The 24711-nt window shown below is 45.3% G+C and overlaps 1 protein-coding gene across 2 annotated transcripts in view; it reads right to left on the bottom strand.

The window, feature by feature from the left end:
* The window catches only part of LOC146776281 (ATP-binding cassette sub-family C member 12-like), a 1395717-nt gene that overhangs the window by 64726 nt on the left and 1306280 nt on the right, over window positions 1-24711 (bottom strand). For both annotated transcript variants that reach the window (XM_085639684.1, XM_085639683.1), the window contains exons 28-29: window positions 22911-22989; window positions 4755-4868 (exon numbers count right to left, since the gene is read on the bottom strand). In XM_085639684.1, the coding sequence (XP_085495810.1) occupies window positions 4755-4868; window positions 22911-22989 (193 nt within the window). The remainder of the gene's footprint in view (window positions 1-4754; window positions 4869-22910; window positions 22990-24711) is intronic.

Here is a 24711-nt window from a genome sequence, read left to right as displayed (position 1 = left end):
AGCGTCACACCACTATACTGTAACACATGCCACTGCACTATATGGCACTCCATTTCATGATACTTCACGTCAGTCCACCGTACGAGACGCAGCTCCTCTGTATGGCACACCACCCCTCTCTACGACATGCCACTCCAATCTACGGTATGCCCCTTTATGACACACCACTTCACTCTCTTCTATCTTATGCCACTACTCTCTATGCAAGTACAATATACTCTACAACACGCCACTTCACTCTATGCCACTCCACTCTACGCCTCTTCACTGTACTATATGACACTGTATGCCACGACACTCTACGTCACAACAATGTATGGCACAATACTCTACCATACTCCCCTCTACGGCACTCCACTTAATGCCACTCTTCTCTACTCTATGCCCCTCCACTCTATGACACTCTATGCCACTGTATAAGACTGTACTTCAGTTTGCAGCACTATATGCAACTCCTTCTACTCTATTCCAAGCCACTTTACTCCAGTCTACTGTATGAAACACTACTCCAGTCTAACACATGGTACAACATGCCACTCAATGACACACTACTCCTCCCTACCCCATGACAGTCGACTCTACACAGGTCCACTCTACAGAACTCTGCTCCACTCAATGCACCTACACTCTACATCAATCTACGCCACTCTATGACATATTACTCCACCCTACTCTACAACATGCCACTCCATTCTACGCCACTGCACTCTACAAAACTCTACTTCAGTCTATGCTCCTCCACTCTGTGCTACTCTACTCTACTCTCTGACATTGTACAACACTCCACTCCACTCTAAGGCAAGCCACTCCATTCTATGACACACCACTCCAAGTCACAAAAGTCCCTGACACAACACTGTAAAACACTCCACTCTAAACCACTCAACTGTATGCCACTCCATTGTACTCCTTGTAGCGTCATGGCACTCCAACCTATCACACACCACTCCACTCTGCCATATGCCACTACACTGTACAACATTCCACTGCACTCTATTACTCTCCACGCAGGTCCGCTCTGCCGTACGACACACCACTCCACTCTATGACATGCCACTCCACTCTACGGCATTCCACTTTATGCCCCTCCCCTCTAACACATTTATCTACATGCCACTCAATGACATGCCACTCCACTCTACTCAATGACACGCCACTTCACTCTACACCTGTGCAATGCACTCTACAACATGCCACCCCACTGTATGCCACTCCTCTACCCCACTCCACTCTACGCTTCTCCACTGTGCACTATGACCCTGTATACTACAACACTGTATGCCACAATAGTCTACGCCATGACATTCTACCCATCGACATTCTATGGCACTCTACTCTACAACACTCTACTTTATGACACTATACTCCAGTCTAAGATATACCACACAACTCCCTCTATGCCACTTTACTTCAGTCTACTGTATGACACACTACTCTGTTTTCCACTGTACTCCACTACTCCACTCTAGGCCACTCCACTTTATGTCTCTCAACTACTAACACACTATAGACCACTCCATTCTAATCCACTCTACACCACTCCACTCTACAACACTCTACTCCACTCCACTCTATGTTCCTCCATTTTATGTCAATCTACTTCACTCTGTCCACTTTACGACATATCACTCCACTCTATCACACACCACTCTACTTTATGACACACCACTCCACTCTACGACACTTCACTCTACTTTACCACGCTCCAGTCCATGGCACTCTACTATATGACATGCCACTACAAAATAAGACATGCCATTGTATGACATGCTACTCCATACTACTCTACGACATGCCACGTCACTCTACGCCACTCCACTCTACTCTACTTCACTCTATGCATCTCTATGACACTGTAGTCTACTGTATGACACTCTACGCAACTCCCTCTACTCCATTTTACTCCACTGTACTTTATCACCCACTACTCAACTCTATTCCACTCTATACCACTCCACTGTAACCCACTGTAGAACATGGCGCTCTAAGGCATGCCATTCCACTGTACTCCACAAGATAGCACTCCTCTCTATGCCACTCCACTCGACAACATTCTACTTCACTCTATACCCCTCCACTCTAGGCCAATCTACTTGACTCTACAACAATGTAAGAGACACCACTCTATGACACGTTACTTCATCCTACTCTACAACATGCAACTTCACTCTACAGTATTCTACTCCATTCTATGCCACTTTACTCCACTGTACAACACAGCACTCCATTCTATGACACGGCACTCCACTCTCTGACACAGCACTCCAGTCTAAGACACGCCACTCAAGTCTAAGACATGTCACTCAAGTCTAAGACACATCACTCCACTTGAAGCCCCTCCACTGTAAGGCACCTTAAATTATAATTTATGCACCATCTTTAAATTACTATAACTAGCGCACCTACATGAACTATAACTTGTGCCCTTACGATGCACTGCTGATACATTTTGATAATACATCTCTTATACAATGTGAAATCACAGCATTCATAACAACACTTCTGGTCTCTCAAATCACAAAGTTTCCATGAAGAAAGAGATTAGTCACTGTCACTCGCCGGGGTCATTCATTTTTACTAATGATTTATTTAAACAAAGACAAATGCATTTCAGCTTGTCACCTCTTTCAATCCCATGGCATTAAAAAAGGCGACAAACGGAAATGTGTTTGTCTTAGTTTAAATAAATCAAGAGACAAAACAACATTTCTTGGAAACTTTAGGAAAAATTGTTTGTGAATTCCCCCTCATGTTTTCGCGGCACCCTTCCTGCGAGGAGCAGCTACTGTGGTGGCTTTTCAGAAATGGGGGGGGGTGAGGGTGTGTGTGTGTGTGTGTGTGTAGTTGTGCGTGTGTGTGCGTGTGTGTATCTTGCCATTGTGTAGTTGTAGTTAGCACTGAATTCACATAGGAAATAGATTTTGGTTTTTGCTAATAAATTTCGTGCTGTTTGAAGATAATTAATGAAAATATTCAAAAAAATGTTCATCGATCTCAGCTCCTTCCTCAAAAGTTTCAAAGGGAATTGTCAAGCAGAGGCTGAGAAAAAGAATTGGTCCCAAAACATGTTTTCCCCAGGCAATATCCCATAGGAACTTTGGACAATGCTATAGCCAAATTGACAGAACGGAATTACATCAAATTTCGACAGAAAGTAGGCTTTTACTGATTCTGTAAAGATATCGGATGATGTGGTACTACTGAGGGCATATCAAGGGAATAATGAGGGATTACCGAGGGAAAAAGTGACTGATTGGCTGCTCCCATGGAACTGGGCAAACACAAGGAGATGATGGACGGAGCAAGTTTCAGACACTCACCCCCAGTCACAGATCTGCACTTAATCCATCATCATTCCTTAGTTCACTTTGCTACCCCAGTTCAGACCCAGCCATATGCAAATCAATCTTGACCCTGTGCCTCATGGGAACAGTCAAGTCTGAACTGCCAAGCCAGGTCTTCCCTTGTCCATATACAAGCATCCTGGGACCGGTTTCTGCAAGACCAAGCGCTGAGAGTGCATGGCCACAACATGATGAGAAATGTTGCACCTGCCGCTGAATATTAAAATAGCGCATCATATAAGGGGACAGGGTAGGTGGTACTTTTAGAGGATCCTAAGTGAACACCCCTGGCTCAAAGCACAAAAAAATATATTTTTCGCGTTACCATGGACTTGCAGTGCTCTCACTGTACCCAACAGGGCCCTGTGAAAAATTGTTGAAGTACAGCAAAATTACTGAGAGAATACAGAGAGATTACCATGGGACCAACAAAAAGACAAAAAAGTTAGTGGGTGTCTGTTGATGTTTCACAACCATGGGGATTGGCCAGAAATGGGGGGGATTGGGCCCTGTGCCCAACCACACACCTCGCATGCCTGAAGGCCATCTGCCGTGCACACATGGATTATTAGGTGTCTAACCCCACGCCCTGCAAGGCCAAAGACTGTTTGATGGATGCCCATGAGGGGTTGGGAACAGGATCTGGCTGCAGGCCAGACCCTGTGCCCACACTACCACAGCTCATGACTGAAAGGCATGCGCAGTCAGAGTCTGTCACCCATGGGTGGTTGGGCACACATCCCCACACTGTGCACGGCTAAAGGCCATGTGCGGCAGGCATTACGCACCCACGGTGGATTGGCCACTGGGTCTGGCCATGGCTGAGGGGGGTTGAGAAACGTAGGTATTGTAATAAAATCTTATTTCATTTTGAAAAAAAAAAGAAACCTAGAAATTCACTGAAGATAACCAAAGGTTAAAGTGACATTACAGTTAGGATGGTATTACCTTACTTTACATTTAAAGAAACCTTAGAAATTCACTGAAAAAACATAAAGGTCAAAATGCCGTTACACTTAGGTGAAACATCTGTTAAAAAATACAATTTCTAACAAAAAAATAATGAAAATCCCCAGTTATTGTTAATTGAAGTAACTATAACTTACGCAGTTGCCATGCACTGTTTATGATCTCACAAGTTAAATCACTAATGTCATGTTCTTTGATATCATTGATAACATCACTGATGACATCTGAAATGACATAATTAATGACATTGTTGTTCATGACAAGCATGCCAGCTATTGTGAATTCAGTTAACTATAACTAATGACATTTTCACCTAACTATAATGTCAAATTATTTCAGTGATGTATAGATGTCGAAATATTAAAGATGTAGATATTGATATAGATATACACACACATAAGGAACACTAAAGTTGAAATATCCCACTGTATATATTCTTACCTTTGAATTTCGAAGTATCGCTCGTGCCATGCAGAGAAGCTGACGCTGCCCCACAGAAAAGTTTTCTCCATTTTCCACAACTTCTGCTTGTAATTTGTCAAACAGTTGAGAAATCTAGAGTGACAAAACAACATTTAAACTACTTTCCACTTAAAAAAATGACACATAGCTTGGCTCATGATTTTCAACTCATACGATTGTAGGTGCCATGGTTAGATGTACTTTCTCTAAGTGCCACCAGGATTCCTTGCTATTTGCCTCTGTTGTCACTCTGTCACATCAATGGAACATGAAATGCTTCACACCTCATCTTCAAACCTACTTGTCTCTTCAGCTCCCTAATCTGCTAATTTGTAGCTGCCACGTTTATTGCCGCCTTCACCCAGGAGAGGGTTTCCTGTGTCTTGCAAGATCATTTTCACAATATGGCAATAAGCACAGGACTTGTAAAGCGGCCCTAACTCTTTTCTGAGAAGTATGTGATAGGCAGAACCATTCTATTGTTTTGAAATGCAAATAAATGGAAGATAAATTGCCACATAGTCACGATTTTAACACAAATCTGTCCAAGTGAAAACTGTTGCAAACTTCGTGGAATTGGAAAGTTTTTCAGGTATTTTGCTTTGGTAGCAGGAACAAAAATTGCTATGGATGGGATAACAGACACCAAAGCAACACACACCATTTCAAATAATGTTACCGTCATGACGTATGAGGAACATTTTTAGCAATATACACACTAATGTAAGCACGCATAGCAGCATCAGTACAAATAAATGCAAAATTGATGTGCGCTGTAATCTATGGATGCACAATGATCTCAATACCAGTAAATGAAATACTGATGTACGCTGTAACCTATACACACACAGTGATGTCTATACCAGTAGATCCAATGCCAATGTACACCATAACTTATGTACGCACAATGACGGCAATCTCAGTTAATGCAATGTTGATGTATGATGCAACAACTGTACATATAATAATGAGAATATTGGTAAATATAATATCAATGACCACCATGTTACACGTGCCCACACCCACAAACTCATATCATTGCTGTCGGATTCATCAGAGATGACCTCCCCACCAACTCCAAGTCAGAGATACATGGTCAGACAGGCCTTGCAACCCAAACTCAAGTCTACCGCTTGGCAGGTCACAGGTGGCCCAAAGACAAACTTGCACCTAGGGAAAACCCTGATCGATTCCACACATTAGTAGTCACACCACAAACAGGACCCAAAAGATTGGCCCCAATAAAACATGTTTGACCACAAGCACGCGTTCCCAAAATTCTACAAAGTTAGATGCCACATGTAGTTAGGAAAACTCAGCCAATCAGGACACGACATATACCCCGCACAAAGTGATCATGCTCTCACAACATCGGACATCTGTACATGCACACACTGTCCCACACTAGCTCTCGCCGAGGTTGTGAGACATCTTTGTCCCCCTTATCAGATGTTTTTTATGACTATGATGCTTTACAAAGAATGTTGGAGTGCTTTTTTGTACCCACAAAATGTGTATATGTGTGGCGTAAGCTTCTGTACTCTGATACTGTCTTCAGATGTGAAGCTGTCGATACTCTCCCAGCCGCTTCGTTTAATTAAACCAACTTGTTCCTGTTTTGTCAAACGGATCTTATCTTTTCATTTATTTAAAGTATATTCATATTCGAGCTACAATCTCTGAAAGCATCCTACATCCATCCCCCTTCTCTCCATCTACGAAATGGACCTTCCGTTAATGCTGGAGATTAATCACTATTAAAGAGTATCAGCATGTAGGGAGAAGGAAAGGTCATTAGCTCTTTCTAGTTTACCACTGTTTTGCCAGTCTGTCCCATATGTTAAGTCTTGTTCTTACTAGCATGCTTATGTATATATTAGGGGGAATTGCTTTTTCCAAAACTGGATGAGGTCCCAGAGTAGTTTAACAGTGATTGAGTGATCTATCTAGACTTCTACCATCTCAGCTTTAACTCACAAACACTCTAGTATCACACTTAGGTGTAAGGCCTCATAATACGTTCTTAAATCAGACAAGGTCAGCCCCACCACCGTCTAGTTTGCCCCAGGTTATAATGGAAGGAGCGATTTTTATAAATCCTTTGTAACTGAATCTACCAATGGGAAATAGATGCCATTAAACAGACCTTCTATTGTCACCATGATCTGGACTCCCAGATATTTAATACATCCATTCGCCCATTTACCTTGATAATGCTTTTTTACATTTTTAGAAGGCCACAGGTCAAGTAGTGGTTACTGGGCCTAACCGTGGGTTTTGTGGCCTTCTACTCCTGTCGTCCTGGAAGCCAATCTATGACAGGTCCTGAACAGTTGGGCCAAATTCTAACCCTTAGGCACTTAACTCTCAGTGCTAACATTGTTAATCAGTTCAAGGCTTCTCAGGGGGAGAAAGGTGCAAGGCATACATAGGCAAAAGACTCAAAGTATGAACAGTAAGTCAAATTACCAGATTGTCCAGGCAAATACTCACTTTCCAATAAAAGTATTATTTAAATAGAAGCACACAAAGTATACTTACAGAGCACATTAAATAATGTCCACAGCCTCCTAAGGTTGATGCACTAGTATCATCTTAGGCAGTGTTCTCGAGTCCCTCTTTTCTATTGTAATGGATTTGGTCAATTCTCATTCAACAATGGTGGTAATTTTTTAGGTGTGGCATATGCTTGGGAACATGCAATTAAGTCTTGTTCTGACCTTAAGAGTCAATTAGGCAGCACCAAGAACTAAGGTTGTATAAGACCAAGGGAGGTCTGGAGACCTAGAAACAGTCTTACCTGACCAAGGGCAGCCAGGGAGTTCAGGGAGGACTGGATGGTGGAGGGCCACTGCATCTTGAGCTCTTGTCCAGAAGATGTGACAGGGCCAGTGCAGCCTTCGGTCAGCCCGCAGCAGTGTTGGACGTCTACTCCATGGCTTCCTTGGCTTTTGGCAAGGGTTAGTATAAATGGTGATCTCTACAAGGGTCCAAGGCAAAGGCCCTAAACTTCTCTGTGGAACCCAGGGATTTGTTGACTTGACAATGAGAGGGGCAGACTCTCACAATGGTTCTGCTCACCGGGATCCACTTGACAGGATCCCAACTGGGACTTACTCCCTTCCAACTGCTCTCCTCCCTCTTGGCAGGCAGGCGGGCAGAAGGCTGGTGTTCCAGGCCCAGAGCAAGTGGTCTTGACTTCCTGGTTGATAGCTCCTCACCCCATACGGAGACTAGTAGACTTTGGTATCCAGCCTTGGTTACAGCAGTTTGAAGTCTTTGTAATCTTCCCACGCTAATGAACAGTTTGTGGGTCTCATGCTCCCACTTTTATATTTAAAATCCAGACACAGAGGTGAATTAGTGCCTAGTACTTTGAAATTCCCATTGTAGATGTCAACTCTTTCAAACTACCCTCTCCTCTATCCTGTCCTTTGTCAGAGAGGCAGTCTTTCAAAACAGGAGTTTTTTCAATTCTAACTGACCCACAACTCAGTCCAGGGAGTAACCTGGGATCACACGTGGCTGTCAGCCTCCACTTAATTATGCCTCACAAAGGTTAAAAGGCCTAAGCCTTCCCCTCAATTGTGATTCACTGATCCTACAGTGCTAACTGTATAATGCCCATCATCTCTCATGACAATAACCCCAGGCCCCACTTGCCAGTAATACTTTCTGAATCAAAAAGACCTTTGATGTGCACAGAGGATCCTCTGTTCCCTTCTTGCAATCTATGTGTTCCCCACACAGACCTCAGGAATGTCAGTAATTCACATCTACTGGTTTGGGTTTCATTCCTCAACTCCAACTAGCCTTTCCATGCCCTGGGCTTCAAACTTAAAGTCACAGGCCTCTAGCTTATGTACCTAGCACAAGCACATATACAACTCAGCATGCACACACAAACATCATGTGCTGCACAGAACTACATACAGTCATCATCTAAGCCAAGGGTGAGTTAAGTGCACAGAGGTAGAGTCTTACATGAGTCGACAGGTAGGCACCACTCTAGTGGCACAGATAGAAAGGCCTGTTTCCACTGCTGAATACTACGAAACAGGTATGTTGCCACCACTGCACTTTTGTGACTTAGCTCCATTACAAGGGCAGTAGTCCTCTACCACTATGAAGGTAGCACTTTTCTGTATTCCTCCTGATTTAACAAGACTGCATTAACATGAGACAGGCCTAGGTCACATGGCACACACATGATCCATGTTCACACATGACCAAGAATCAGTACCAGGCATCAAGATATCCATGTAGCTGAGGCATTCAGGGTACATATGTATGTCCATCACCATGCAGGAGACATTTCCAGCAAGTTGTTTTCTTTTTCTGAGGTCTGTGAAAGTTTCAACAACACTTAGCATTTGTCTAAGTTTGTCTCTTACCCCAATATTACTTTAAACTCTTCCAATTGGTGCACCATGGTCAGAAGAGAGTCCATGGAGTACCCAATGTATGCAGGCAATCATCCGCGTATAAGATGACCGTATGTGTATCTTTCTCAAACTGAAATCCTATGACGCCCTTCGAGTCTCGTATCCTGCTCACTAGAGGCTCTAGGTTCAATGCAAATAGCAAAGGGAAGGAGGCACTTGCCTGCTAGGTTCCGCTTTCCAGTCTCACTGATTGAGACAGGCTGCCATTAAGTGACATTTTTGCTCTTGGATGTCTGTAGTTTGCCATTTTAATCTTTAAATTCTTAGGGCCTGTGCTAAAGTGTGTCAATAGGCATCCTAAGAAGGAAGAATCTAACTGGTTGAAGACATTCTCATGGGGCAAAGTATCTTTTTTCCCATGCACCTTTTGAACTAGGTGGATCACCCTTTGTAAATTATCATATGATTATCTGCCAAACACAAATCTGCTTTGATCAGGATCTATCAATTCCCAGAGGATTTTCTCTATTATTGTGGCTAATTAGTTTGAATATAAGTTTCAATCTATGCTTCAACGGGCAATGGATTTATAGGAAGAACATAGTTTATTGTCTCTCTCCAGCTTGGGGAGGAATATAATTTCTTTTGATGGAGTTAATTCCCTCAGTTAAAGAAAATTATTGAATAAGTTAGTGGAATTTGGGGCTAATTCCGAATATATATTTTATAGAAGTTTCCTATAAACCCAACCAGCCCTGACCATTGGTTATTTTTCAACACTGTTGTTGCTTCCTTAACTTCATCTTCTCTAATCGGGTCTCTAAGTCTTCTTTCTCAGTATCTGTTCTGATGGGCCTTTTCAATTCCCTTGATGTTGTTCTGTAGTCAGTGTATAGCTATACAATGTATCAAATTCCTCTAGTTTATTTTCAGTCTTCATCTACACTTATCCCAAGGTTAATCTGATTTATCTGATATTTTCTCTCTCTTTTTTACATAAGTTTAGCAAGTGGTAAACCCACCTATTTCCACTTATCATATATAGTCTCCTCATAAGCAGGAGGGCTGCCTATTGTCATGACCAGGAATGGTTATGACTGTTTCATGTCTATTCCCCTAGACAAGGCTAATAAACAAGAAAAGAAACCTTTATTTTACAGGAGTATGAGTACCATGATCCTTTGCCCTGACCTGGCTGGGTGTCTCCGGTGTACAGATAGCACTAACACACTCAGTTACCAATGCTTCCTATTCGATGACTCCCGGGTTGGACGGAGAGGAGGAGGGCTCTCTCTGACTTTCAATTGTCGTACTCGTCTGTAGGCTCTCAGCAATCAGAATCCTCATGGGGCCTAGTCACTTCTAAATCAGCCCAGTGAACCGGGGCCTCTGTTACATTGCTGTGATGTGTAGTGAGCATCGCTGTGGAAGCACATGCTTTGGAGAAATAAAAATTTCATCCTAGAAATATAAATCATTTTTTTTTCTGTTTAAGTTTGAAAGGAATGCATTTGTCTTTTTTGACAGTGAATGCTGTTATCTGCATTCAGTTTCCAAAGTTAAAAGTTTTTTACCAAACAGTTAACTCTTCAGAGAAAAATAAGGCTCACCTTGTTTATCAAGACACTCAAGGAAAGTGCATTTATTGTGTTGGGCAGTGAACGCTGTTAACTGACGCTGTTAACTGCATTCAGTTTCAAAAGTTACAAGACTTTTACTATCAATTAACTCTTTAAAAAAAATAAGACTTATGAGTTTATCAAGATGCTGGAGAAAAGTGCATTTGTCATGTGTGGCAGTAAACCCTGTGAAATGCATTCAGTTTAAAAAGATAAGGACCTTTTACCTACAATTAACTCTTTTGAGAAAAATAACACTGACTGTATTATGAAGTTCCAGGAAAGTGTACGCTTTAGTTGTTTACACGAGTGAACTCCGTGAGCAACCCATTTTCTTAGGCAAATACAAACTCAGATTATAGTATCGATATATCTCATAACTTTATTCGGTATAAGAAAAAATACCATAAAAGTACAGATAAAATGCATCAGATTAAAAAACCAATTTAACAATCTAAAATTCTCCATAATACACAATCAATATATCAAAAAATTGTAGCATTGTCAATCTAAGACTTAGGGTTTCACGTTATACTCTTTTCTAGAACAGGTAGTGGGTGTAATCTAATTCAATCGCACTGGCTGAAAAGTGATTATCTTTAGAAACACCAGCCTCCATTACGTATTCTCCTATTGACTTGTGGAAGCGCCCATGGTTGTGTGTGTATGTGTGTGTGTGTGGGGAGGGGGCGTGGTGGGGACAATCCTGTGCTAGACTTTATTTGATATGTAAAAAACAATATCAGAAAAGCAAACAGTTTTCATGATAGTACAAAACACAATAATAAAATTCCACATGAAAAATAAATACTCTAAAAATGCATTTAAAAAAGCGCAGGTTGCATCGAAACCCTGACTATGACAATCGCTTTTAAATAAGCGGAAACAGCTGTGATGACGAGGGGGTTGTCTAAGGTTTTTAACTTGTAATAGGCTGCTCTGCAAGTGCGTATAGCCCAAGATTTTAATAGGGGTTTCAAAAAGCTTACCCTCGGAAGCTGATAAAACCTACAAAAAAGGATGCAATGAATGTTAGTCTGCGGTGAGATAGAGTCACATGGGCATTTCCCCAAGTATAGTATCATTGTCACTGAGTTTCAAATGAACAATGACTGTGGAAAGCACATTCCGGTGAACTATAACAGTATTAAAGAAGCATCAGGCACTGAGGAAATGCGCAGTTGTTTGGTGTTTCAAAGGCACAATGAATTCACAAGTGCTGATGTATGCGCTTTCGTGAGAAGAATTTAAGGCAAAAATATTGCTGAGGAAAGCACACTCGATTTAGAGTAAACAATCACAAGACATTATCATAGCTTGAAAGGGCAAGCTTTGTGGCATTTTCGTTTATGAGAGAATATAGTGGAAAAAGAACAATCATATCAAGGCTTTCCTCGCTTTACATTTCCCGAAAGATAAAAAAGAATGATATTAGGAAGCCAATTTCCCTCTGGGAAGATATACTTATAAGACATTTATTGAAGGTACCAGAAGGTATCAGTAGTATTTCCTAACAAAATAGCAAGACCATGATCATTTTCTTCTCCCGGGTGGGAATAACTTCAGAATGGCCTCCCTAGATGATGTACTCTGCACTTTAGCCACAGAAATTGCAGCCACTAGAGTGGAAACAACAAAATTAGCAAAAACAAAGTAGCTAGGATTTAATCTGCTATCACCTCATTTCTGACCATGGGATGTTCTAGTTCTCTAGGACTCTCATCTTCCCACAATATCTCTGTGACAGTAGTACCTCCATTGATTGCCCTCACAACACCTAAGAGGTTTGTGGGTGATGCAATTACAATACAGATATTCTTGACGCAAATGCAATTGCATTTTATGTTGACCATCCTCTTTTCCTGATACCCAGTGTTAGAAATGTGGGTCTCTAGTTGGCAATGGTTTGCACCTTGTCCAAGTAGGGACCCTTCCTTCTAGTCAGGATAAGTGAGTTACACTCCTAAAATAACCCCTGCTCACCCCCTTGGTAGCTTGGCATGAGCAGTCAGCTTATTTTAGAGGCAGTGTGTAAAGCATTTGCACATAACCAACAGTAATACAGTGTAAGCACCACAAAAGGACACCACACCAGTTTAGAAAAATATCCAATATTTGTATATACTTAAGATAAGACCAAAAACGATAAAAATCCACAATACAGTATTTAGAAATCTTCAGTGATCAAAATAACCTTAAAATTAAGTTCCTTAAAGTCGATAGCTCCGTCCGGGGTCATCACAGCTTTGTGAACAAACAAATCCAAACAGATCTGCTGACCGTGGCATCGCGGGCCAGCCATGGTGTTGGCAAGACCCGCAAAACAATACCTTTAGAAATGCAGGGCGTCGGCGACCTCTCATTGAGCTTCCGAAAGTATTGCGTCCGCAGGCGTTGGTTCCGGAGGTCGGTGCTAAAGTCGTCGGGCCCTCAAAGTTACATGCATTGCAGATTGAACTCCTCGCAGTTGAATTCAGGAGCGCTGGCATCGGCAGGCGTCGGGTGCTGCGGTGTGAAGTGCAGCAGTGCGGCATGCGGTGCCGTCAGGTCACGGTGCGAGCAGCGGCTTGGTGGCGGCATCAGGTGGCATCGTCTGTGAGACCAGGGTCGCGGTGCGAAGTGATGAAGTGCTCGTCGCGGTGCTGGCAGGTCACGGTGCTAGCAGCGGCGCCGTCGTTGCTGAAGCACTGTTGTCGTCTGATGATCTGGAGTCGATGGCGCCGGCATCAGTAGGCCAAGACTGCAGTGCAGGATGACGGTGGTGCGTCGTGTAGCTTTACAAGCGGTGCCCTCGAACCATGGTGCAGGTAGCGGCGTCTATGTCGGCCTGAAGCTGTGTCGTCTGGGATACCAAGACGGAGTCGTGAAGCGAGGTGGTGCAGAGTGCGGTGCCCACAGGTCACGGTACAAGCAGCGGCTCAGTTGCGGTGTCAGATGGTGACATCGGTGAGACCAGGGTCACGGTGCAGCGTTGCTGTGGTGCCCTCTGTGGTGCGTTCAGGACACGGAGTTGGCAGCGGCATTGGCAGCAGCGCCGTAGACGGCGTCGGGTTGCTTTTTCTTTTGTTGCAGCACAAAACACACATTCCCCAGTGCTTATGGCAGAAGAACTTGAAGGCTTTGCTGTTCCTGAGACTTCCTGAACAGGGGGCAAGCTCTACCTCAAGCCCTTGGAGATACTCAAAGGAAGAATTTGTAGAATGTTCAGTCCAGTCCTTTTGCTGCCCTAGAGAGAATCAGCCACTGCAGGCCAACACAGCAAAGCACTCAGCAAAGTGGTAGTTCTTCTTGGCAGTCTTCTTGGTCCAAAAGAGTTCTAAAATTCAGGCATTTGGGCCCCACTTTTTACAGCCCAAAATCCTTTGTCCTCTCAGGCAAAGTGTGTCTGTGCCCAGCCAGAAGCAGTTCTGCCCTGACGGCATTGTCAGAGGCAGACCAGGCCCATTCAGGTGAAAGGAAATCTCCTCCCCCTACTCTAAATGAAGCCCAGGTCTATTCAGCCCTTTCCTGACCCACCTAGACTATCTGTAGCCACTGCTCCTCCCCAGCCCCTGTCATCCAAAACCCAGACAGTCAATCCACAACCCCAGCAGAGGCCTACTGGATGGCTGAACAAGAAATACCTACTTTCTAAAAGTGGTATTTTCAAACACAGAATGTAAAAATCACCTTCACTAGAAGATGCATCTTTAGATTCTGAGTTCAGGCATACTAAACTTTGTTCCTAATTCCTAGGGCCAGTTATGTTTATAAGATTTCATAAACAACTCCCCATTCCGTCCTATGGGAACAGGTAGCCTTGCAATAGTGAAAAATGAAATTGGCAGTAATTCACTATCAGGACATGCCACACACACCAGGATATGTCCTACCTTTCACATATATTGCACCCTGCCCACAGGGGTACCTTGGGCCTACCTTAGAGGTGACTGACATGTGAGAAAAGGGAAGGTTAGGGCCTGGCAAGTGAGTACATTTGCCAAGTCGACATGGTAGTCCCAGACTGCACACAGGCTCTGCAATGGCAGGCCAGAGTTACATTTACAGGCTGTTGGAGTGGGTGGCACAATCCAGTGCTGCAGCCCACTAACTGCATTTGATTTACAGGCCCTGGCACACTCAGTGCACTTTACTAGGGACTGAAAAGTCAATCAAATATGCCAATCATGGAAACACCAATCCACAAAACAGTTCACAACAGGAGCACTTTCACTTCATCACTGATCAGCAGTGAGAAAGTGCACAGGGACACTAAACCAGCAAAAACAGAATCAAAACTGGGAGGTCAGAAAGCAGAAAGTTAGGGGAGACACGCCAAAAGATGCCAAATCGGAGGGGCGTGGCTTACCGCCGACAGGAATGGCCGCTCGGTAGCTTAGCTCCGGAGCGCCACTCCCAAATTATCCTGTTTTGCCTGGGTTCCCCTGGCCCGATCGTCGTCCCTTTGCTCTCCTTGTGGTGCAGAGTACTTCGGTGCCCTGTCGGCTGATTTGTGAGCAGATTGGCAACCCTGCTTTACAGGAGCTCCGTGGACCGGAGCTTCGTGGGTGGTCCCGCCGAAGGCCGAGCGCCTGACCCCGGGAGAGCACTACGCAATGCCATGGCTGTGGCCCTAACCAGCGGAACTGCGAGAACCGATGAGAGGGGCTTGGGAGTACAAGGTGCCCCTATGGAGAAGATGGCAGAGACCCGCTGGGTGCCTGTGGGGGTGCCGTGTGACTCAGTCCCGCGTGAGCGCTACTTGAGGCCGCGGCTGCGGCCCTATCCGGTGCTACTTACAGTGCGTGTGTGGGGGGCCTGAACACTGCACATATCCCCAGCGCAGAGCCTGCGATAACGGAGGGGGCCCTTGGATTGACAGCAGGAGTGGTAGGGGCCGAGTGCAGACTGAAGCGGACCCTGTTGTGAGACGCCTTTGAGCCTGCAAAGAGTGCGCTTGCGTGAGACCAGGAGCAGCCCGCGGCCTTAAGCACTCTAACCCAAGTGACTGTGGTGGGCTGCCTGAAGACTGCTGCGTGACTGTGTGGCGATTGAAGAGCCATATATGTGGTCCTGGTGCCTTCCACGCACACCAGGACTGAAGGCCCCTGGATAGCACATCCTCACTGGAGCACTGGGCCCCGGTGGCAACTGTGGGTGGGTGCCTGAAGTACTGAATGACGGCTGACCCCTGCAGAGTATTAAACCCTGATGCTGAGGGTTGAAAGGAATCAGATGGTACTGGCTCATTGCAGGGGCCCCGGGTGCCTGTTGGGAGAGTTCTGGCTGTCTGGGCCCCCGAGACTATTGATCATCCTAAAACACTGACCAGATCCACCCGGAGAGAGCGGGGAATTGGTGTGGCCGATACTGATGACTACTGGAAGACAGGAGGGCGATCCCAACCTTGGTCCCCTACCGCTGCGCACCTAGTGGGAGTGGACTCCACCGAAACAACTTCAGCGCAGTGATTCCAGTAGTACGCCCGGAGGTTTGGGGTGCTCCCCGAAAGCCGACAGGCCGGGTGGACGACTCCACTGCAGGCGGTGGGGAGTAGTGGTCACACCCTGACACTGAGGGGCAGTAACGCCGCAGGACCTATGGTGTCTGGACGTACTAGCCGGACTACGGCTCAAACCAAGCTGGAAAAATTTGCCTGGCAAAAATAGCAAAACAAAGAGCGAGGGGAGATGTTGGTCCCGGGTGGCATGGCGGAGCCCTCAAACAAAGATCTTCTTGAAGCGATTACAGCTATTAGAACCTCCCTCGAGGTAAGGATTGACATGGTGGCCACAGATGTTGTGCTGAACCACGAAGATATGAAGAAGGTGGCGGAGCGAGTGGGTACAGTAGAAAATGTCACGAAGGAACTGGTTACTGACACGACCCTTCTAAAGCGACAGGTCGCCGAATTACGCACTTCCCACGAGGCGATGGTCCTGCAACTAGATGATTAACAAAGGCACAATGCGGAGGAACAATATCCGCATTCTAGGTGTTCCGGAATGCACAGAGGGGCAGGCGGCTGATCTTTTTGTCGAAGAGTTAGTCCTCAAAAATCTACAACCCTGTGGACTATCCAAAGGCTTCACAATCGAAAGGGCCCACCGTGTTCCGGGAGGCCGACCGAAACCAGGCGCGCCCCCTAGACCGCTCCTGGCATGGGTGTTCAACTTTCGAGATCGTGACGTCATTCTCCAGATGGTGCGGGCAGCCCCGCTATTGACCCTGGAAAACACCAAGAGGTCAAATACGCCATGATGTTTCCAGCCAAGTTGAGAGTCGAAGCCAACAGAAAATCCTGGTTCTTCACCCGGACAGAGGAAGCTTGGGAGTGGTTGGAGGGCTGGCGCACAGTGGAAAAAAAGAAGAAAGGACACTCGACTGCCGATGAGGATGCTGACTAGCGCCAACAGAGACGATCTCCTCCACATTCTGACTCGGACTCCCAGCGACACACAGGGGGCACTGATCCTGGAGGCTGGTAAGACTATTTGCTATTGACCCAGATCCCTGGAGGCCCTCCAGAACTGCATGGGGGCTTGAACACGAAGCCACGGCCTCCTTGAAGGTGGGGTAATTGACCATGGACCGGGGCCGAGTGGCCGGGGGTAGGTCCCTCTCCACGATGTTTGATATACCCGATCGGTGTTTATGGGGTTGACCCAGCGCTCACTGAACCCACTTAATGTTGTGATTGATATGCTCTTTTCATCGTAGCGGACTGTTTTACAACTGTGTGTTCTTTAATGGGGCCACACTGTATTGCTCCTTTCCCAAAGTCATAGCGGGATGATACAAGAGGGTAATATTGGGCCTATGTGCTATACACTGCTGTGGGGGTGGGGCGGGGGGACCGGGCATCTACCGATAAATGATGGTTGTTTTTGGGAGTGGGGTAGCTCACGTTCCCTGGAGTTGTTCATGGGTGGGCGAAAAGCACTCTGCATGTTGGAGGGGGCGGGCGGTTCTAGTCCCGTCAAGCAGGGAGGCAGGGGTGTGTGTTCCTAATGATATGGGTAATGTTGGGTTTGATTTGTAGGGGGGTGGTTCTAATGGGGTTACTGTAGCAAGACAGACCGACTGTCTGTATACTGTTCGGGGGGGTCTTTGTTATTATTTAATACCTTGTTGGGGGAAAGTGGTTGGATGGCACTTTGCAGCACAACAAAGTAATTGGTTACACATGTACAGCTTGATCTGCAACTACACTCCTGGGGTTCCCTGTTGGGGGGATGTTTTTCATTGTTTTCATACAGCAGTACGAAATTGTATCTGGTATCAGTTCATCGTGGCTGGTGTTGACACTCAGGTCACCAATTTCACATCTCAAAGCGCAGTAAGGAGCTGTAATACAATAGGAGCAACACAGAAAGATACAGTCGAGGGTCGTATTCACCGTAGACACTCCGTTCACTCCATTACAACACTATTAGCGTCATATGGCCAGAGGTCAAGGACTTAGACTCATGACATGGAATGTCAACGGGCTTGGGGACAAAATTAAGCGGGGGATAGTGCTACAATATGTTCACCATCAGGGGCTGGACATGATGTTGTTCCAAGAAACTCATCTAATAGGTAACATCTGCAAGGCCCTGAATAGGATGGGTTACCGTATGGTTGCTCACTCGGGCTTTATATCCGGGTCCAGAGGGGTGGGGATCCTCCTTCGCAAAGGCTGCCCCTTCGTGATACAAAGTACGTGGACTGACCCGCAGGGTAGATATGCAGCTTGCTCAGGCATCTGGGAGGGCAGCGTCCTTAATGTCATCTCGGTGTATGCCCCACTAGGTCTTCAACGCATGACACTAGCAGATATAGGAGTGTTATTATTAAACTTACACATGGGTACACTGGTGATGGGAGGCGACTTTAACCTGACGATGAATGGTCAAATAGACCGATCCCCGCCCAGACGTGACTCTGCACACAGCTCACAACTCCATGAATTCACTGCCGCCCTTGGGTTGGTAGACATCTGGAGATGGTCCCACCCCCAGGACACTCTCTACATTTTCCAATCCGTTGTGCATGGCAGCCAATCACGACTAGACTACCTGTTCACCCATGCACAAAACATACAAGATTTCACAGGTTCCGCTTGTCTTGCAAGGGGAGTGTCGGATCACTCCCCAGTCACAGCAGTCTTCGGAGCTCACCGTGCAGTGCAACCAGGCCCCATCATGATCCAGCCCTGGGCAATGAAGATACCACACATCAGGGAAAACCTACGGAAAGACACTGACTACTATTTTCAGGAGAATACAGGGTCCGTGAAGTCAGCGATAATGCTCCGGGGCGCATATGGGGCGGTGATAAAGGGGAGAGCATTGTCTCTGATGGTGGGATACAGGGCAGAGCGCAACCAGCGAGTGAGTGAATTGGAAACGGAGATCTTAAATCTTGAACACACCACCTCGCAGAGCCCTGATTGGGATGCTCAGCATACCCTCAATGTTAAGAGACAGGACTATAGACATTTGCTCTTAGAGGACGCCAACAGGCGTGCACTCGCCACCCGTCATAGAATATACGAACATGGCGAGCAAACCGGTAAACTATTGGCATGGCTGGAACAGTCGGCGAGATGGGTGAGCGCGATCAGGGGGCCCAATGATCTCCTGGTCACTGACCCTCAGGGCATTGCGGAGACGCTCGCGAAATACTATGAGCAAATATACACTATGCCCCAGGACTCACAAGCACCATGGGCGTCAGATCTCCTCGCTACTATCGAGGTAACCTGTATCTCCCACCAAGATAGAGAGGCCTTAGAAGTGGATATCTCAGTTGAGGAGATTTGGAAAGCCATTCAAGACATCCGGGCTGGTAAGGCGATGGGCCCTAATGGGCTTCCGATCGAACTGATGAAACCCATGGCTGTGAAGCTCGCTCCCCTCTTACTGAATCTATACAATGAATGCTATGAAACCGGCCTCCTCCCGGCCGATATCCGCGCGGCTACCATTGTGGTCATCCGCAAGCCTGGTAAACCAGTGGACGAGTGCTCATCGTACCAACCCATTTCACTGATAACCATAGAGGCCAAAATCTTGGCTAAACTGTTGGCCAACCATCTACTCTCTTATCTCACTGACTTGATTCACCCTGACCAATCGGGATTTATGCCGGGGCGCAATACTGCGCATAATCTACGGCGCATCCACGGCGCACTGGCCCGTGTGGTGACAATAGAGGAAGAAGCGATCTTGCACGCGCTTGATGCAAAAATGGCATTCGACACGGTGGCATGGGATTATCTGTTTGCGGTTTTGACTCGCATTTGGCTCGGACCCAAGTTGGTTGGGTGGATTAGACTTTTATATAACCTTCCCATTGCCCAAGTCTCGGTGAACAACCACCGCTCAGGCTCTTTCCCCCTTTGTCGTGGTACGAGGCAGGGTTATCCCTTGTCGCCGCTCCTCTTTGCCCTGTTCCTCGAGCCCTTGGCAGTCTGGATCAGGGGGGACCCGGAAATCAGAGGCCTTACATGGACAGACAAACACGAAGACCGCACATCGTTATATGCGGACGACATTTTACTTTATCTCGCCTCCCCGGCGCGTTCACTCCGCCGCGTTCTCCACATTTTCCACATATTTGGGGCCCACTCTGGTTACCAGATAAACTGGTCCAAATCCCAGATGTATCCCCTCTGGGGTGATCCGCCGCAAAGTCCTCAGGGATACACCATCGCAGTGGCAACCCAGGGTTTCCAATACCTTGGCATTTTCATAACAACCCAGCAATGTTCTATGAACAGAACTTGATGGGCCCGTTACAGAGGTTTAAATCAGTTGTCACCCACTGGAAGACATTACCCCTCACTCTTTTAGGTTGGGCGTCTTTATTCAAGATGCTTGCCCTCCCACGCTTTCTTTACGCCCTGCAAAACACACCCATCCCGGTCCCCGAAACCTATTTTTTACAGATTGAGGCAGCAGTTAGAGACTTGTTATGGGATAATAGGCCGCCCCGGATAGCCATAAACAAGCTTACTATGGGATGGTACGATGGGGGCATCGGGTTGCCGGATATGCACCTTTCCTACCAGGCGTCGCAATTAGTTGCCAACAACAAATGAGTGTTTGGGTTCCATACTGACACCAGCTTTCGCACTGATCTATAGCTGATGGGGAAGGGAGGCTACAACAGAGCACTATACTCGAACCCCAAGAAATTAGGTTTGACGGGCCCCACAGCCCGTACAATAGAAGTGTGGCACGGGGTCCAACGGCGAATGGGATGGCGAGGGCGCCTGACGAAGGCCACCCCCCTGTGGGAACCCGACATCCTGGGACGACTTAGTACTTGTGCATGGTTCGACAAGTGGGACCTGATCGGTATTTCCACGGTGGGGGATATGTGGATCAAGGGCAAGAGGGCGTCATTTGCAGATCTCCAACTCGAATACCAGCTAGCACCGTCAGAGCACTTCCAGTATGTTCAGATTAGTCATGCCATAGACTGTGCCCTCCCTTCGGACGCCCCCTCCCAGACTCCTCTCCTCTGGAGGACAGGTTGTTACTAGACCCAATGGACCGCACGGCCATTTCCCTGACGTTCAGGAAATTCATTAATAACCAAACTGATCCAATGCAGAATCTGCGAGATGGGTGGGAGGTGGATCTGGGGACTTTGACAGACGAAGACTGGATCGAAGCTCTGGCCTACCCCCGAGAGGTAGCAGTTCCGATGCGACTCCGACTTGTCCAGCTTAAAATTCTCCACCGCGTGTACTTTGATACTAAACTGTTATTTAAATTTGGAAGGAGACCAGATACACTCTGTCTTCGACACTGCAATCAAACAGGTTCATTCATATACATCCTTTGGGAATGTCCCCACATACAACATTACTGGATGGACGTCACCCAACAAATGGCAAGGGCGTGTGATAAGCCCATACATCCATCTCCCCAACTATGCCTTCTTAATATTTGGGAGGTGACAGACCTCAACCAAGCGGAACAATCGTGGGCCGCTATGGGGTGGAGCATAGCGAAAAGAAACATTGACCAGAAGTGGGGGTAGATACTATACCCTATTTGCAAGACTGGGCCCAGGACATAGATCTCGCTATGGCAGCGGAGAAAACTGTATATAAAGGTAGGGGCTGCCCACGAAAATGGGATCAAAAGTGGGGACGCTTGAATAAATACAGGGGACATCTGTATTTCTCCCACGGTGGAACTTAGAAGGGAGAGACAGGCACTATTGGAGGAGTCGGGCGCTGACATGACGGCATAGCCCTCCGGGCCAGCAAGAAGTATGAATATGGGTAGTGTTCCCAGACCAGAAGACACAATTGTAACCCTTTTCATACCGGTCAGCCTTTTGTTCTGTATTATCTCTGGTGCTCCAGATGGATTGTAGACTATTTTATAATACTGAGTGTCATGTATTCCAGCTGAGAGGCTTATGAAATGTCATTCTTGCTGCTGTCTTTTTTTCTAATTAAAATTGTTATAAAAAAAAAAAGATGCCAAGTCTAACACTCAGTCTTGGGTTGCCTTCCTTATTTCTCATCTAGGCGGAGATGCAGCCCAGTGGGTAGTCCCATAATTCTAAACACACGTGCAATACAATAGGGTGCTATGATCTTAGACAACAATTTCTGAGGCACTGGCGTTGAGTGAGGAAGGTAGCCACCATATCTCTGTATTCCAGCACCTTTGGGATTTTCATTTTTTGGCTCGAGGGTTTTGGTCCTGGTGACGGGTATCTCCTTTGGTATCACATCACCTGTTGATAGGGAGCTCTTATACAATACCTTATCTCACACAAGTTGGTGTCATGTCAGCACTAGCTCCATTGACCATCACTGCTTATGGATTTCACCATGGCTGCCATCAGCGCATACCTAACCTTCTCTCTAGATGGTGTTCAGAGACATGCACTATCCAAACTGCATATTGTCTGTGGCCACTTGCTGGTCCCTTTTCCTTATTCCTTGCCTCCGCAGTGAGAAAGAACATTATCTCTACATTACATGCAGGCCTTTCTGAGAACAATTATTGTCCAGAAAATAGTGCTGTTGTTAGTCATTTGTCTACTCAAAGGGTATTTTAGATAGGTTAAAGCATAACTATATTGTAACACCTGGCATGGTACAAACGCAATTATATCAGAATCAATGTGTTACTCACAGTATCTTTCATGAATGTCCTTTCCAGTGCTTTCCAAATCTGCTCATCCGAATAGGTATCAAATGGATCTAAGTTGTATCTGTTATGCAAAATACATGAAAAGATTCAGTGAAGATGGGCCCTAGAATAATACTGAGCTAATTCACTTTAAAAAGTCAATCTTTGAGGATCCCATGATGAGTAGCATGCACTTTTCATTCTTAAACTAGATTAAGTAAGGGCTCGGGTTTCAGTAACATTACAATTGCAATGACACAAAAATATGGCATAAATAAAATCTGTTGCAAAAAGCAGGCAGATTACAAACAAGCATTTGCATATCCAAATGGTGTGGCTGCTTGTTAAGGTGAAAGTTTGAAAAATATTGACCTATAGCAATATGTAAGCTGAAAGTATGGACCTTTTGCTGAAAAGATTGCATTAACAGACTTAAACTGTACTCTCAAAGAAGAGGATTGTGAAAATGAGTAAGAAGATGAAGTTTGCATTGTAAGTGTTGAACTTCAAAGTCATGCATAGCAAACTATTGCAATGTAGGTGTTATTGACAAAAAGGCTTTTCAGCTCTAAGAAAACAAATATGCATACACATTCTTACTTTGTGAACATAAAAGCTTTTAATTAAATGTGTTATCACAGCAAATTGAAACAAATGGATTTCTAAAGTCAGTTAATAAAAAAGGTTAAGGCATCCAAACAGTAAGCGCTGCTTAAACAAAAAAGCCATACATTATCAATTAAAATGTTGTCTTGTAAGCAAAATAAATGCATTAAAGAACACAAATTGGGTCTCAAGCTGTATCTCAAATGTGCAGTCAAACAAAAGGAATATTTCAGGATTCTATCACCAAAACATAATGGGAAAACAAATGGCACAATGCAATTATCCTTAAAATGCCACAATCATGATGGAACACTGTTAGACCTGGCATCCTTTGTGTAGTATATCCCTAAGCATTTTGCCTTCGCCCTCTGTACTCTTGCATTTCATTTTGTTGGCATTAGGACTCTGTGCACTTTACCACTGCTAACCTGTGCTAAGGTGCTTATGCTATCATCTTATAACATGGTCAATTTGGCCAACACCTGATTGGCACCTTTAATTTACTTGTGCGTCCATAGTGTATGGTACTACGTGCACCTAGGGCCTGGAAATTAAATGCTACTAGTGGTCCTGCAGCACTTTAGTTCATGACTGAGGCCTGCCATTGCAACCTGTAGCGCAGTTTTAAACTGACATTTCGACCAGGCAAAATAAGCCTTTTGAATTGAACTAGAAAACCATGTAAAATCTATCTTAGTAGAATAATATCTAACAGTGGACTGTTCTGTTTATTCATTTATAGCTACCCCTGATGAAGAGTGCAATCACCCAAAATGCATCGGGTTTGTACATCAAAACTGTTATTGTAGTATTGATTTACGTCTGGCTGTATACTGACAGCGCATCGAATGTGAAGCAACATTTGTACGACTCTTCAATGTAAAGATTTATTTCCTACACGTTTGCCTCATGTCATTAAGAAATAATACATGTTAGCATTTTGATCTTTGTTTAATCTACTGATTTGAAATATAAAATGTTTACTTAAACCTACGGGTTCTTTTATTGTGCTCTTTGTTCATGGTTTTCTAGTTTAATTCAAGTCTTCATGGTTTCAGGCAGATTCCGTTCAAAGGCAGCACACACTCACAGTTCATTTTTTTAACTTTGAAATCAATCTCGATAATCTGAGTGCACAGTATTATTATATTTTTTCTAAAATAAGCCTCTTGCCAGTCCTGAGTCTTCCTTTTTAATG

This window comes from Triturus cristatus, chromosome 12 (genome assembly GCF_964204655.1).
Source record: "Triturus cristatus chromosome 12, aTriCri1.1, whole genome shotgun sequence".
Taxonomy (NCBI): Eukaryota; Metazoa; Chordata; class Amphibia; order Caudata; family Salamandridae; genus Triturus; species Triturus cristatus.
The sequence above is the reverse complement of the archived record's forward strand: the minus strand, read 5'-3'. Positions and strand labels throughout refer to the sequence as shown.